At 38.6% G+C, this 17,494-nt stretch overlaps 1 protein-coding gene across 2 annotated transcripts in view; it reads right to left on the minus strand.

Moving 5' to 3' along the window:
- Positions 1–17,494, minus strand: part of TIAM2 (TIAM Rac1 associated GEF 2) — a 137,133-nt gene that overhangs the window by 1,825 nt on the left and 117,814 nt on the right. For both annotated transcript variants that reach the window (XM_058802082.1, XM_058802081.1), the window contains 11 exons: positions 11,241–11,420; positions 9,730–9,798; positions 9,228–9,353; positions 7,883–7,991; positions 7,091–7,270; positions 5,130–5,248; positions 3,886–3,994; positions 2,815–2,873; positions 1,876–1,981; positions 1,045–1,132; positions 262–416 (listed from right to left, as the gene is read on the minus strand). In XM_058802082.1, the coding sequence (XP_058658065.1) occupies positions 262–416; positions 1,045–1,132; positions 1,876–1,981; positions 2,815–2,873; positions 3,886–3,994; positions 5,130–5,248; positions 7,091–7,270; positions 7,883–7,991; positions 9,228–9,353; positions 9,730–9,798; positions 11,241–11,420 (1,300 nt within the window). The remainder of the gene's footprint in view (positions 1–261; positions 417–1,044; positions 1,133–1,875; positions 1,982–2,814; positions 2,874–3,885; positions 3,995–5,129; positions 5,249–7,090; positions 7,271–7,882; positions 7,992–9,227; positions 9,354–9,729; positions 9,799–11,240; positions 11,421–17,494) is intronic.

Here is a 17,494-nt window from a genome sequence, read left to right on the forward strand (position 1 = left end):
CCAGCAAAATTAATTTGGGCCTTATTAAGTGTCTTCTCTGAAGACAGCTAATGACACATTGCAGTGTGCTTATCTCCTCTAGCCCTTGTCACATACTGAATGGTAGAGAAACTAGTCCTGCTCCAGTCCAAAAAGAGAAGAAATGGGATTTGTGGGTCTGACACATGTCACTCTATGATCACTCTATGGTAATAATTGTGAACGCCCTACCAGCACCAGAGTCTGGATGCTTTAGTTTTCACTTGAGCAGGTGTTTCTTACCCAGTTTGGCTGTTGCAGGTACACGATTCTTAAGTGGGACGAGGCGATCTTTACATTTTTTCTCCAGTGGTAGCTCACATTTTATGTGACGTCTGAAATTCTCCCGCAGAATAGAACGGATGACCTTCACAATGTTAGTCTTGTTCTCAGAATCACTGCAAGTTTAAGAAAACACAAAACTTAATTTCCTTGCTGAAGTAAGACACTGGGATAAAATGTTCCCACTGCCTTTCTGCTGATGGGCTTTAGTGCAGTGTTTTATTTCAAAAGCTTGCTTTAGTAGTGGGTTTAAAGCTATCATAAGATCATAGAATGTTCTGGGTGGGAAGGGACATTAAAGATCATCAAGTTCCAACCTCTTTACCCTGGGCAGGGACATCTTAACAGTGCTAGACATTTCACACACCTTGTGTTTTGAGATCTTAGTTGCTTCCTCTTAGAAAATTACTTGACAGGTAGCTTCTGTATGAGAGAATCACAACCTTAAGTGGTCTTTTTGAGAAAGTAATCTCTGTTAACCAGCTCATAGTGATTAAATTAGTTACTTTGCCCATACTGGAGCTTATGTTCATATATCTGCAGATTTCTGACATTGGATCACTACACTTAATTCACCCATTTGAATTTGTTATACTTTATGCAGTTAAAGATTGGCATAGTGCCTAGCTTCAAGTAAAGAGTCCCACTTTAAAACTGCTGATGTAAAGGTTACATAGGAGAAAATACTTTATTTTAAATGCCATTGATGTGATTTGTAAAATACAACCTCCATGTAAAGCTTACCTGCTGCACAACTGAAAAACTGTTTCTGGCCTGCCTTCTAGTTCTGACTTGGTATGAATCAGTTCCCAGATACAGCTGTTCTCTGTTCCTGTGCATGGAAGGAAACATTACTTTTGCATACACTTCCCAAACCCTTTGGCATTAGAAAGACCAGGGTAGAGTTCCTGACTCTCCAGAAGGCAGTGTTAACTCAGCCATGTGTGGAGCTACAGAAGATCTCACCCAAGGTGGAACCTAAGAGAAAGCTTGGGAAGCCAAGGAACCCCAGAGAACTCCCTTGCTGTGGCAGCCCAGCACTGTCTTTGATAACTTTTCTCTAGGAGAGTTGCTTTCTCGCATTCCTGCTGCTTCTCTATGTTTTCCAGCCTTAACAGGCCTTCACCCAGGTGTGCTCTAAAAACCTTGTGACACTTTACAGAAGTGGATAGGACTATAAAGATCAGCTTGAAAATAAACCCACAGCCCTTGACTACCACAAATTACAGTCACCTTTCTGCTGTTTGAAAAAACATGAGGATCAGCACACAGCACTAGCATTTCATCAGGATGTCAACTACAGTAAACTACCTGCCTTTTATTGGGAATTTCCATTCTGTCATTCCTTCACATCATGTTACATCTCCCTTAATGCACAGAAGTCAGCATACCAAATGAAGAAAGTCTGTAAATGTATCAAACCTGTATCCCCTGATTGCAGAGACAACAGTGGACAGATAATACTTTCTCTACACCTGCTTGTTTCCAGAGGCTCAAAAAGACATCTGGACGAAGCAGTATTACAAAATTCCAGAAAAGCATTCAGTCCTAAAGTATTTACTGCAAGAGAGTTACCTGCTGTGTTCCCCAGTCGAACTTGAAGAGCAGATAAAGGAATCAGCCAACGAAATTTAAATGGATCCAAGTCACCATAATTATGTGCAGCACGAACATTAGTAGGCTGTAAAAAGAAAACAAAGGATATTTCTAAGAAGTAGAAGAAGTGCTGGTGTTTTGTACTTAGATCTTAAGTACAAAAAGAAGAAAAACTAAATTGATTGAACTTTCCTTCACTACCTTAAAATGAACTTGTAAATGTAGTTGAAATGGTGATAGACACAACCTTTGGAATCCATAATTGCTTCAACTTTTAAAAGCCATTTGATTTTAACTGATAAAAATAAAACTTTGCCTATAAGTACTACCAGGGAAGAAGTTTCCTGTGAAAGAACATACAGACTGTTGATTAGCAGAATACATTAATCATGTAGCTGCTGCTGCTACTTTTAGAGCTCCTCCATCTGTTACAATGAGCATGGTGCAGTATATCACCACTGGTACTTGGAACATACAATTTGCTACGTGGCTTCCACATTTCAGGTCTGTAAGTGGGTGCAGAGAAGGTTATGTATATAATACCCCTTTTCCTTTCCTTCCAGGAGTATCTAGGGTCCATAAAAGAAAGGTCTTTCACCTGCACCCTGTGGTAAGGTAGGCTGTCATAAATGCTATCTGGAAGAATTAGTTATTTCTGCATAGCAGTGTTTCATTTTCCACTTGATAAAATTAACACGGGGCTCACACAGAAGATGATGCTGCTGCTTACTAAATAACAAAAAATATTTATTGCTACACAGATACTGAGCATTTGTTTTAGCAGGATAGCCAGAACTCCAGCCTAGCAAGTGAAAGGAGTGTTTCACCTCAGTAACTCCCCCTTTAAAACTGTTATAGTCCATCTCACATTGCAGTAATATCCTGAACATCCACCATCTCCACTGATACCAGACTTACCATTTTCTTTTTCAGTTTGTAGTTCTCCTTATAGACCAGTATTACAGCCCTCTTAAAAACTGAAAAGAAAAAGAAAAAAAATAAAAGGAAAACCGTTAATTATATGCATAATATTACAATATTCAGTGAAAATACTATCTTGGAGAAGTATAGTCATGGGAATGTGAAGGATGAGATAAGCAAACACAGAAAAGCATTTGCCATGTGCTGAGATGACAACTGGGTTTTTCATTCTGCACTTTCATGCAATGGCAGTATTTTTCCCTCCAATTTTGTTCTGAATGTTTAGGATGAAGCCATTCTGTACATTTAGATAGTAACCACCTATCTGTCCTCTGTAACTCTTCACATAAACAAATACAGAAGATGTATGTTAGATGTAAAAATTTTCTTTCTGTAGACATTTTCAAGTGGAGCAAAGGGTCTGTAGCAGGAGAGGACACAGTCTGTTCTTCGTGCAGTTCTACAGGTTGTTCTTCTGTTTTGGAGCATCCCCTTCCCTAACCATGCTTCCCAGGAAAGGAGTCCCCTGAGAAAGAGAAACCTGTCTGACATTAACCTGGAGTTCTTCTGAAGGTGTTTATCCATTGAAGTAGTAAAATAATCTTTTTTTTTAAGAAATGGACTCTTATTTGTATGCTCTCATTTCCACATCAAGTTTCAGGATAAAATAATCTGGATGGGAATGTCAATGCTGTGGCTGTAAAGTAGAAGTTAGTCTGAATTCACAAGAGTGGCATAAATCATGATTTTCCCACAAGCCTCTTTTGAAAGCCTCATTTAACAGATTGTTCTGAAGACTCTAATATTGCCTCTTGAAAATCTTCCATAGTTTAAATATAGGCAAGACAGCAGCTGAGGGTGGCTCACAGAGCAAACAGTACAAGCAAGCAAATAAATAGAAATTTTTTTCATGTTAGGAAAACACAAGTATGCATTTTTTCACATATAAATCCACCCTACATATCACGTGACTGCAGGGAATGGAGTTTGGGGCTTTTATCCTGGGAGGAGATCTAATGTGGCCATCTTCAGATTTGAAAGCACAGAGTCCTTAAGAAAGGCACTTACCAAACACTGTAAGTTCAAGGTCTTTCCTTGCTTTGCCCAGTGAGGGAAAAGGATTCAGCCAGGTAACTGTAGAGTGCATCAGAAGTTCTCCCATTGAAAGCTCTGTCACCTGGATTAAATTATAACAGTAAGTAAAATAAATAAACAGTATAAATATCTACATCAGTGCTGCATTTTAGTATACATTGATAACTTTAAGGATCTATGTTTTCTATGTATAGAAAGAGATCCTCACTACAGCAGGAAAAGTATGAGTAATCCCTTTTTTTAAAACAGGTTACCAATATACAAAGTAATAGCCCCTAAGTTACAAAAGCTGGGTAGAAGTCCTTACTATTAATAACTTAGAAGAATACTAAGCTGATCTGATAATCTTACACTTCCATATAGCCAGTTATGAACTGCCTGATTTATTAGCTGTAAATATCTTTAATTTCTATAGAGTAATTAGTATTAATGACGCCACCAATGGCAGAATTAATGAAGGCCTTGTATTCTGAGGCTCCTTTCTTCTGTGGGACACAACATAATACTGAAGAATATCAAAGGCTGTCAAGTTTTGTTTCCCCATAAATGATGAGAAACCAGGTAGTCAACAGGGACAATTTGACTTTTACTAGCAGGAAATGAAACAACTGAGATGACATCTCTCATATCTGATATCCAACTGTACAGATTTGATCTGCTTAGTAATTGTTTGATGTGAATGGCTGAGTTGAGGCCTTGCTGCTCCAGTTCTGGGAGATGACTGCACACAGTCTGTATAACTAATGGGTTTTGCTCTGACAAATACCCATGGATGCCTCAGCACTGGAAGTGCAGAGAATGAGAATAACAGACCTTAATGTGAAATCCTTCAAATTGCCATTTTCATTTATACGGGTGAAAAAATATGTTAAGAGCTTAAGAACTCAATAGCATAAAATCTGAATGCCTTGGGGCATGGGTAATCTCTGCAATGTTTTGACAAGAGAGTTTTTCCTACTGAGAACTATATCTACTCCTGCTTGCAATTCCTGTCAGTCCAGAATGCAGCTCTGGCAGCTGTCTGCAAACTTTACCATAACCTACTGACAGAAAGAAATTTGACAGGCAGATACAAAACAGAAGTCAAAATATGAAAGGAGAATGGAGCAAGCCCAGTGGAAGTAAGTTCCCCAAATTACCTCAGGAAGAGAGGAAGCCCCTAGAGCAAGCTGGATAATGCCTCAAGAGTCAATGTGACATGTTGTTTTTTCTCTTACCTCTTTCTCTGTTCCACTTTGTTCTGCAACCAGTTGGTCAAATACAGTGCCATAATCTTCATATATCTTCTGCATCTCATTTATGTGACTTGCTACTTTTTCCATTGCCTTCAGTGCTTCTGTAAGGTTTAAAAATTTCATACACAGCTATGTAATTCATTTTTATTTTCTAAATATGGTAATTTTAAATTCAATTCCCCTTGAGGCATGTAAAATGATGTTGCCTTCTGAAAGTTTGGCAAACTGAATTCTAACTCTGTATCAATACTTTCTCATAGCAACAGTAGAAGAAAAACTTCCTGGTCAGAGTAAGTGAAAAATGCTCATGTAGTGTCTTAAGTGGCTGAAAAGGCTGCAATAAGCATTCCAGTGACAAGCCCCCAAAGTTGGGGGGGTGTATGATAGTACCATGGCAGTATGATAGTACCATAGTTAAATTTTGCATCTTGTAGATACAGGGCCACAGGAGTGGTCCTCTGGAGTAATCTACACTCATCCTAGAATAGTTATCTAATGATCTTCAGGAGAAACAAATTGGATTTGTCTCCTCCCAGAATGGACAAAAAAATACAGTGTTAGCCTGTACAAGTTCCTCATAGGCTGTACATATTAAATGCTGGTGGCCAGGTTTTGTTTAAATTACATTTTCCAAACAAGAATGTCACTAGTTTCCATTAGATTTTTGTATTAATTCAGAATGGAATTGGACAGGGAACCTTTGTTTCATCAATTCTTAATGGCACAGTTGTTTCATCAATTGTTAATTTTAGCAGTCTGGCATCTACCCTGACCTGTAAATAAGTCCCCAGCCCCAGCTTGTTTGGGAAAGGGAACAATATTTGAAGCTTCTTTTGAAGTCAGTAAGATCCTCATGAGTTTTTACTGACAGTGTATTTTGTCTACATCCATTTTGTGAAAATGTCCGTCAATCCATAAAATGCATCTCTTAATTTTCATCCACCAGGTGCTGACAGACCTGAACTGGAATTTGCCAGGGTGAAGTCCCAGGCATGTGAACCTAGAAAAGCAATCAACTCTAATGCATATCAGATAAGTCTCTCCACATGGGAGAGACTGCAAACATTTGACAAAGATCTCTTCTACACAAACAAGAGTCACAGAAGGACCTCAAACAAAAAATATTTCCTTCTGTAGTCTGTCGCAGACATTTTTTCACAGAAATCCTTTTTTTCAGATTTCTGCGTCTTCTGGAAGGCAGAGGCCTCAGAAGAGAATGTAAACAATTGTTATCAGCTGCTGTGGAATGCGATAGGATGCACCTATTTTGATCTGTGATTGGTTCATGTTCCCATGTTTATGATTAAAGGCCAATCACAGAAGCAAGCTGGGGACAGAGTCCCTGGACACAACTTTGTTATGGATTCTTTCTTTCTATTCTATTCTTAGCTAGCAGCCTCTGCAAACTTCTCTCTTTATTCTATTTAGTATAGTTATAATGTATTATATATCATATATCAATAAATCCAGCCTTCTGATCAAGAAACAAGATTATCGTCTCTCTCTCACCCCCAGCAACCCACTCAGGACGCTGTAATAGTGGTCCTCTTAAACTTTTTGATATATTTCAAGAACTAAATAATAACCACAAGATGGAGCCTTGGTCAGTATTTCTCAAGTGGGTTAAAAAAAAAAAAAAAAAAAAAAAAAAAGGCAACACTGTGACCTGACATGCTCCTGTGCATGAGGATAAAGATCCCAGTCCTACTTGCCATGGCAAATCTGCAAAACCTACTTCTCAAAGGGACTTGGACATACCAAGTAGGACTTTTAGCTAAAGGAACAACAACAAAAAAATTACTTAATACTTTTAAGGAGAGTGACGGAATTCTCTCTAGGTTTTGACAAGTTCTGTGCTATCTACCAGAATGCCTACCTGTATCTTCAGAAAGGGCAGGAAATAAAACTTAACTCATTCCTTCCTGTAGAAGAAAAGAAGTTACCTGTCAAATGATAATGCTCCTCACTCTCATTGTCTGTCAGAGACACCAACTCTTTTAAAAGCAGAGGATATTTCAGCACTCTCTGAACAGGCTTTATAAGATATGACTCCAGTGTGGAAGAATGTTGCTTTGTGGGATTTCGAGCATCCAGAAAGGTCTTAAAGGCACTATCTGTTTTGGCTAGATTAAAAAAAAAAGGAAAAAAAAAAAAGAAAAAAAATGTCAGTTGAATATGAAAGTCATGGAAGCTACAATAATTGAAAAACGTGGAATGGCAATTTGAACCCAGCACCAAAACTCTTGCCCTCTTCAATGGATGATTTACAGAGTAGCATATACTGTCAATTTCATTATAATTTCCTGCATCCAATAACATTCAAAAGGGCTGAGAGAGCAATTTTATGAAGGTGAGATTATTCCTCTAATTTTTCCACTGCATTGCAGTGAATGGCAGAGGAAGTAATTCCTGATTTATTCTACCATTTGTTGCTGCTTTTCTGGAGACTGGGCCTGCAGACAGCACAAAGTTGTGGAAGGTGTTTCTACAGCTCTCCAGGCTAATGCCTGGACGTTACAAAAGGAATCTTGTTCTTCAGGTCTATACCATACTTCAGCAGAACCTGTGATCTTAGATCTTCCTATTGAAAGATACCTGATTAGTCCTTGTTTGATACCAATATTTATTCCTTGATTTTATCCAATATTCTCTGCAAGCTGACAAGATTTGTAACAGTAGCTCACTGCAGTTTGAATTCATGCAAGTAAATCACAATAATGAAGACAATAAATTACCTCTCTCAAGAACTTTCTGAACTTTGATGTGGTTTGCACAGAAGCCACTGTACAGTTTGAAGTGGTCAGCATAATACAGAAAGGAGCCACCAAGGGAAAACAGCAATTTCTGAAACCAACACAATCAAAATATTAGTTCACTACTAGAATCCTAAATATATATTCAGGCATACAACAAACAGACTCAATGGTGAATTATCGGCTATCTTTCTATACATATACATATACATATACATATACATATACATATACATATACACATACATATACATATACATATATATATGTATATAACTTGAATATACTACTGGTAGTAACTTGATGATTTTTTTGTATTTCGTTGAGTGTAGAGTTTTGATGATTTTTACTGGTAGTAACTTGATGATATTTTTGTATTTTGCTGAGTGTAGAGGTCAGACTGCAATTTTCTCCTTTCTTCCTGAGCAGGTATTCTGTTTTACTTTATATTTCAGGCAGCACAGGAACAAAAATCAGCAGACATATAACTATGTTGTTCTGGGAAGAAAACAGGAGCCATAGGAAGCAAGGCATAAAAGTGCCAAAGCCAGAAGGGACAGAGTAAAACAAATACAGGATTGCTTTCCAGCTGTTTTCCTTTTATCAGGCAGGTGGTAATTACAGGACACCTCTGATGTTCTTGCATGAAGAGGAGGTTGGGAAGATGTGGGAGGGACTGAATCACAAAAGAGGTTTTTAGAAAAATGCCTCCCAAAGCAAATATAAGAAAGAGAAGTAGTGAGGGAGGAGGAAATCAGCCCTCTCCCTTATTTTAATCAATGTTTGCTCCACAAAATGCAGCAAGTGTTCAGGAGGCCTGCCAGCTCAGTCCTGAGCCAGTGACTCCATTGCCAGGGAATCCACTTCCTCCAGTCAGGACAGGTACTGGGTAGTGCTGCAGCCATTTACAATTCAATTCCTGCTTCTTGGACCTCACTACATGGGAAACCCATGTGGCATTAAACAAGAAAAGCTCCCAGTCTCTTCAGGGTTAGTTGGGCACAGCGCAGAAAAGCACAGGCAGGGTGGAATTGTCAGCACAGTGACAATAAACTCTCTACAAAGGAGTTCTGCCTCACAAACATTGCCAAACATCGTGTACTCCAAGTCTACTCTGTCTTTTCCCACGTTGCAAATTTTGCCATGGGGAGGAAGATAAGACCATGAAAAATAGCACTAACCCTTCACTGCTGACCAGAACTCTATAATCCAAAGTAAAGCTTCAAAGCAACCCTACGAAACTTCTAAGAGCCAGAAACTTCTTAAAGCCAGATTTTCACAAACATTTGCAGGCACACTACAAAGTAGGAAATGATGAAATATTTACCCGGAACTGAGATGGTGTTTCCAATGTATTAAAATCTGAGGAAGAAGATATTCCATCTTCAAGGGTCTCCAAAAACACCTTCTGGAATTCCAGCATTTCTGGCAGGCTGCCGAACAAGGACTCCATCTGTGGAAAACATCAGGCCATGAAGTACAGCACTCCATGGACCTAAAAGGTCTTTTGAAATCAGTGGACTAAGGAGATGTAACACACAATGAGATTGCAAAGGCTAGTAACGTCATTGTTAATACTTTTCAAACAGGTTTTATCAAAAATCCATGCAAAAAAATGGAGGTTTCTCAGCAGTTAATTCAGAGAAACAATTACTCTTTAAGAAAAGGAAGTGATGCACACACCAGAGAGAAAGGCACTGACTGGTGTCATTCCTGTTGACATCTTTGTTGTTTGCTTTTTCTGTCCCACTCTCAGCAATAAAAAATCCAAGTGTCAAGGTGTTAGCCCATAAGAGAATGACAAGGACCTTTTTCAGATATTCCCTCACCTCATCCTGAGTAAGGAAGGTTTCTTTTTGAAGGGGCTCCAAGTATAGCTCAAAGAGGCAGCTCAAGTCCTGCAAAAAAGAATATTTGTTCACTTTTTCTGTACCATTTGGAAACTGTTCTTTATGTGGTAACACTGAGATAGTGGTAAATTTGCGGAATGAACTAAAGATACAATTCCTTTTCAGTAACAAAATAGCCTCCATATTATTAGCACTGAAGTTACTGCTAAATTAGAGGTGAAGTGATTTCAGCAGAATGTTATTTTTCATCCTTAAGGCTTTACAACTTGATTATAACAAATTATATTTTAGCTTAGCATGAGGAAGAATTGTTACAGATGTTTATTTTTGAATGAGTCCATCCATATGAACAGCATAAATGTTTTAATTATTTATGTTACATAAACAATATAAATAGCCACTTATTTAAACATCTGTAGTAATATTCAGAAGGACATGTAGCATTTTAAAACCCTACAAGTTATTAAAGTGTTCAGTTATTTTGTCAGGTAGGTATGATCAAGGGCTTTGTCAGTCACTTCTTAAAAAAAACTAATGCCATTTTTGAAGACTCACTGTCCCACACCAAAGCATGACAGCAGGGCTGGGGCCCACTACAGGGCTCTCCAACCCTGGGAAGAGACACACCAGAAATTCTACGTAGAAGGAATAACGAGCAGCTCCCTGAAAATGCCATAACAAGTATTGCAACATGCCACAATTTTTCCTGATGCAAAATTTCATGTATATCAGTGGTCTCTATGGTCATGCTTTGTTCAAGTGATTCCTCTAAAAGATATATCAGGTGGACATAAATGAGGGCATATGGCCAGCATATGGCTATATCAGTGCACTGGTGGATGAAGTGTTTTCTCTTCCACAAATATTATTGCAGAAAGTACTGACATCTGTAAATACAGGCTTTGAAACAGAGAAAAGGAGATGATGCCTTCTTGCTGGAGGTCAATGAAATCGATGTTTTTATGCTTCCTTTGACAGCCAGTCACGTGATTTTAGAGTTCATAAAACGAAGAGAGATACATTGAACAATTTGCAGGTTTATCAGTCAGAATAACTTCCCTGTCATGCTACAAACCACTGGAGTTGTGCCTTTTAGCTTTCCTGGTTCAAAAATAATCATGCACTATTTTCCACATACTCATTTGTATGAGACTATTCTGTTCTTTTACCAGATTTATCTTCATCTTGAAAACTGGGGAGACATCCCCTGGAAAAACCCTTTTTGTTTGCAGGTATCTTCTCCACACAGATGACTGCTCTCCAATACAACTATAAATTGACTGCAATTAATGCTACTACATCAGATCCTACAGCCTCAGCTGCAGGAGCAAGTCTGCCAGAAGCAACAGGAACAATTAGATAAGGAGACTTTGTAGGTTATGGCCCTTGTGGAAGGCTGGTTGTGTTAAAATAAGATCAAAATATGTTAACACTGTCCACAAGTCACAATCAGCCTCAAAAACAAGTAAGCCATGGTTTGTTTTTTGTACCTTGACATAAGATTTCTCAGTGTCCATAAGTTCTTGGATGACTTTCCTCAGTCTGTCTGCATCAGAAAGGTGGCGAGCCAGTGGTCGTGGAGGTGGATCCTGGTTGTCCTTCTGTCCTTCCATATTGCTTGCTTGGACTTCTTGGAAGTTTCGGCACAATGCACTGATCTGCTCTGCACTCTGTTGAGTGAGAAGAAACAAACAAGCAATGATATTTTAGAATACAAGTTGTACTACAACTATTTCTAAATTCCTCCAATTTTGCTCCTGTTGCAAATTCAGCATGCCATCGATTTTTGTCAGATGTGTATCTTGACAGGTTTGAACAGCTTTAATTTATAGCAGAACCAGATCAGAGCAGTAAAAGGAATTTAAAATTGCTAGTGATTTTCCAGCATAAATTATTTTCAGTCTTCAGATACAAGTTCACAGAGTGCAAAAGATGACAGAGCACTCGGATATATCACATACTTTGATACTTATAACACTAGCTTCACACTGTTTTGCACCTCTCTTATTTTGCAACACTCACTGCATCAAAATGGAAAGAATAAGCAGATAAATATCTTATAAGCATCCACAATAATTCTTTTGTATTTCATCTCTAACATGTATTGTGTGTTGTCTTGTTGCTTTCTAAACAATGAGACATGAGCCTGAGGGTTCAGATTCCCATTTCTAGGGATGTAAAAAGATGGTCAGATGTTTTCTTTCCAAGGAAACAACTACATATCAGGATCCTTTGCTTTCAAAAAAGGTAAATGGAAAATTAATATTTGATATTCTTTAGAAGAATTATTAAAAACAGAATAAATAAAACAGAGAAAATTTTCAAACAAGATAGGAACTGAAGATACAATGACAACAGTTAATCTTATCATGCAAAGATGGAAGACAAGGAGATATTTCTAACACTATGAAATAAGTATGTCATTTGCTCTTATATGACCACAACTAATATCCAAGAGCAACTTTTGCAGGCCATAATCTTTAATGCTCAATTTGAAATTATTTCACTGTTTTCTTTCTTACATAGTGTTTCCCTGGAAGCTAAAACATTGCTACCATTACCCAAATCTATGTTAACAGCATTCAGTATCCACATCTTTGTAGTACATGAAACAATTCTTTAGTGCTTCTGTCATTCAGACATTTGCACAAACTGGACAGTTGCATAAGCTGTGACATTTATCACCTTGTATTTAGCAAGTGCATTCAAATGAGGACTACATGAAGCCTGCCTTATTTCATGTGTCAGTCCTTTTATAGTGATATCAGGACATGAGTACGTTTCAGAGTTGTCTTAATTTGCACTTTATTTATTTCACAAGCTCTTTCAAGTCATCCTTTTTGGGTGTCCTGATTCACCACTGATCACCTGTGTAGCTTGGTTCACCAACACACTAGGCCATCAAATGAACGAATGCAAAAGTTAATCTGAAAATGAACTGAGCTATACAAAGTCTTTCAGTAAATTGGAGGCTAAATGGACTAGCAATATTTAATCTCAACCATTCCTGTGATTAAACATCTATATGATGAAAATAAATGTCAAAATGTCCGATATTTGCCATGTAGTCCATATTACTCAGCTTCTCAGCTCTCAGTTTTGAAAAATGCCACCACTCTAAAAAAAAAAATGAAATTACTTTCCTCACTGATATGTGGAACTTTCTTCATAATCCAGTATAATAACAGTTTGCAGGACTATGAAATTTAGATACATTTAGTATTTTCAACACTTATTAGGACCAAAAAATGGCAATATGAATTGAATGGTGTTTGTTAGAATTATAGCTCCACACTGATGGAATAAATTTTAAAATTGTAGTCAGTCTGTGACACTGAAATTAATTAGTGGCTTGCAAACAAATCCTTTAGGAAGTGGTGTGTGGGTGTGTGTGTATGTGGGTTATTTTAAAGCAGTTTCTAAACAACTCAATGCCAAAGCACTTCACTTCTGTTTTCTTTGTTTCTGATGTCAGAAAGGTTTGTATTTATATGAGAATGTTTCAGATTTTACACTCTCTACAGCTCAAGATGCACATGGGCAGCTTGATTTACATCAGCCTGATGACTGATCAAGGACATTGGGATCAAGGATGCAAGGCAGCCTATTGAAAGCAAGTCACAAGCATCATCATCAGACACAGTTTTACAAGGAAGAGTTAGAAGTCCTCTATTCCTCCTCAACCACCTTTGCATACAGAGCAGGCAGACATTGGGGAATATGCTATTTCTACATCCCCTGAGTTTTGGGGTCAGTGCTGCATCTGTCATCAAGAATCACTGTATGGGAAAGCATATGGAAATAGATGATACTCCTCCATATAAATATTTTTTGATCACCTAAGCAATATAATTTTGCTGTCAGAAATTGTTCTGCATAGCTGGCCTAAGCCCAAGGCACAGGATTACCTCTCTGTACTGCCGACAAGCACTGATTTTTATAAACTTTAATATGTTCCTGGATTTGTTTGCAAATTTGGCATTAAAAATATTGTCATTGACCTTCCTGCTCACAGGATCTTGTCTCTTCCTTAAGTCTTGCTGCTCTGTGTCCTTCCCTCTACAAGAGGGAAGAGTCTTCCAGACCATGCAATATCCAGATCTCACTCTTTGTACCCACTGTGGTATTTACACTTGGCTCAAAGCAAGCATGAAATGCTACTTGGTCACAGTGTTTCACATGCACTCATATACACTGCATAGACCACAGAAGATGAAGGAACCCATTCTGCCAATGGAACCACTGGTTCTTGACAAGGAGCCTGGCGTAAGCGAGAACATAGCAACAAATAAGTTGACAAGCATAAAACAATTCTTCCTTCATGTTTCTTCCCAAAACTCTCTTACCACCCAGGTCGGGATCTCTACCCTTTTTCCCTAGTGTTCTGGATGCTACTTTCTGCCTTTGACAATTTCCTGCTCTTTTAAACTGTTTAAAACAGATCCTTTCCAGAAAGTCTTGAGTGACAGCCCCTAGGATCAGCTCTTTTACATCTGGCATGTGGGGGCAGGAGAGGCTCAGCCTCTGTCCTCTAACTGGGATTGCCCTGCAGCTGGGATTTCAAAGCCATCTGGACATTCTGGATGTCAAATCAAAACTTGGTAGTCCAGCGCCCTTAAGCCCAGAAGTCTCAAAAGGAACTCCCTCTTGATATGACACACATCCATGTCTATCTTGAATTAAGGAGGGAATTAACACTGAATTTGCTCTGATCTTGACATTGCAATGGTTAATACAGGCAGATATGACTCTCAGATAAAACTGATCAATTCCTCAAGCACACAGCTGATTTTATTTGCACAGGACCAAGACTGTTTTTACTTAGTAAATGGGAAAAAAATTGTTTATGCCAACTTTTATAGTGTGCAGCTTATCAGAATAAAAACATTTAAATCAGTATAAAAGAAAAGTCCAGATAACTGACTGCAGACGAGGCTGCAGCACAGCTGGGAACAGATAAAAGCTGAGGAAAAACTACAATAGAAGCAGTAAACTTCCACCAAAATCCATTAATTGAGCTTATGTATGCTGCTTTCAGCAACATGTACGGGGGACTAAAAGTGGCTTCAGCTTACCTTTGGCACTGAAGAGCAGACAGATAAGGCTAAATATAAAAAAATTTAGACTAACAGTGCTAGAGGTGGGAAAGAAAAATGGAATTTATGCAGGCTTAAAGAGAAAAAAACCCCACATATATTTCAGGGAGAAGGAAGCTAAGGAGCACTGTGCTTAATAAACTTTATGGTTTATTGGCCATATTCAATATTTTCCAACAAAATTGTATAAACTATTCTACAGATCTACCAGTCAGGGAAAGCAACCTCCTGACCAACAGCTCCTGGCCTCTTAGAAAACAGAAAGATGTGTATAAGTAGCCTGGAGAAACGTTTCTTTCGTCCCTGCATGTTTGAGACTCAGACTTAAGGTTCCATGTCCTTCTGCAAGGAGTAATCTCTGTGAATGTGGACTGCTCAAAGCAACCTTTGGAAATTTCCAGCCCACAGAGATGTCACCTTGACCCACGGCAGCCAGCAACCACAGAGGTGCTTAGATGGAGATGCAGCACATTCCATTTTCAATAATAGTTGCAATAAGAAATATTGCCGATTATTCCCCTAAAGTGAGGAAAAAGATACTCTTACAAGGATGTCTTACAGATTTTCTTTGCTCCTCAACATCATTTGAGGTTGTGCTATCCCCACCAGAGTAACAAAACCCCATAAAATTAATCAGTGAGAGAGCAGAAGACATTAATCAGCAGTGGTTAAGAACTAGCACAACGATTTCATGGCTATCCTGTGACTTTCTACTGAATTATACTGACTGAGCATAAACGCTGCACAAGGTCAATTAGTGTTACAGGGTCCCTGCACACTGCTGTTTACTTTACCCTCATTTACCCCAGTCTGTAGGGGTTTGTTTGAAACAGTGATGGAAAGGATATTTTAGTACACTTAGAAAACTCTACACAACTTAAGAAAGACTCCTTGGTGAAGTGAAAGCCATGCCTGTCCTTTGAAGAGCGTTCAGGATTCAGTATCCTTGTGCAGGACACACACTATGGGCTGGATCACCAATCCTTTGAACTCACTACCCTAAGAGGAAACATGCTCAGAAACATCCTGCAGAAATAGATTATAGAGTTGTTCCCTCCAAACATGAATAGCTAACATATCAGCTCTATCTGATGGATGTATTTCCAGGAAGACTGAATGCACCAGAAGAAGTACAATTACATGGAATTTTGAGCAATGAATAACTAGCCTGAGACACCTTTACATCCCTCTCTCTGTTCAAAAGGCAAGCTCTTGGAGATGTCCATCCCTTTTACTTTGTGTGCATAACTCTGTGGGCATCTGTGGCATCTCCTCATACTGGGAAGTATTTTGTAACCAAGCAATATAAAAGGCTAGAAAGTTGAAGGCTCTAGCTTCCTTAAAGAGCACAGAAAAAAAGTTGCTTTATGTTAGAGATCAATAAAGTACCTCACTCCTGTAATTTGTTTATTGAAACTGAAAAATGACAGCAGAGCTTTACTGAAAAATACTTTGTGGGATTTTCACCACAGAAGTCTGGGCAAAAGTGCTGCTCAGCTTTCAGCAATAGAAGCTAAACCAAAGCAGTAGCCTCAGCCATTAGTTATCTTCTGCTCCTTCTTTTCCCAACTCCAAGGCCACTCAGTATGAACTTGTTCCTGACTGACAATAAAATTATGGGGTCTGCTTTGTTTCACTCTGTCTCTTGCTTGTCTTTTAATAATAATATTTAAAACTTTGCTAAAAGAAGGGCATTTTTTTCAGTGTCTACTCAGTTGCTTCATAGAAATATGTAAATCATAGTTGGAGTTATGTTTTAAGGAGGGAAAAGCAAATCCTCTGCACCACAGGATTAGAAGGTGCCCTGCTAGATACACTACTAGATCATACAAAAGGCAAGGAATTAACAAGGAACTTTTGTCTTTGAGTTAGAATTTCCCAATTTCAGAGAGATTTACATTAGCAAATCAGCCTGTTAACAGAATTGGATGTCACCAACCTCATTTAGAATTATCACAAATACTATTTGTGATAATAGTATTTGTGATAATAGTGAGGGAGGGGCTGCTGACCCAGTATTTCTTTCCAGAGAGCACAGGGTAAGGCCTGAAAAAAGGCTGAACATATAGCTGTGTAAAACAGCCAAGATGTAACCCACCTATGTGGTGCCTGAGATATCGATATTTGCATGGTGGAAAATCTTCCCGCTCACCTGCCCCACAGAGAGATGCCCATCTTTCTCTTTGAGCACAGAAGAACCATCAGTGGTGACTGAGGTACTTGACCAAAACTCTTGCTATAAACCAAGTCATGCAGCAGGCACCTGGGCCCAAGAGCCCAAGCACTGACCATGTCCCCAGGACAAGCAGCAGCCACTGAGTTCATAGATGCAATGCTCAACTTCTCTAGAATCAGTCTCCAAAGTCATCTGACCCAACTCATACCATAGTCAAAAGCAAAACAGAAGTGACTTCCATCACAGGACACTAAATCCTGACTGTACAAAATGTAAAGATGAGAGCATCAGGAAAACAGAAAGAGGAACCCTGACAGCCCAGGTCACAAAAAGGAGAGTCTTATAAGGCAACATCAAAGCACACAATAAAAATTTTCCCAAACTCTGGTTTTGTAAAAAGCTGTCAGTTCTTCCTACCCCAGGTCCTTATCCTGATGTTGTCAATTTTTAATGCAGGAGGCTCATGGTATTT

This window comes from Ammospiza caudacuta, chromosome 3 (genome assembly GCF_027887145.1).
Source record: "Ammospiza caudacuta isolate bAmmCau1 chromosome 3, bAmmCau1.pri, whole genome shotgun sequence".
NCBI lineage: Eukaryota > Metazoa > Chordata > Aves > Passeriformes > Passerellidae > Ammospiza > Ammospiza caudacuta.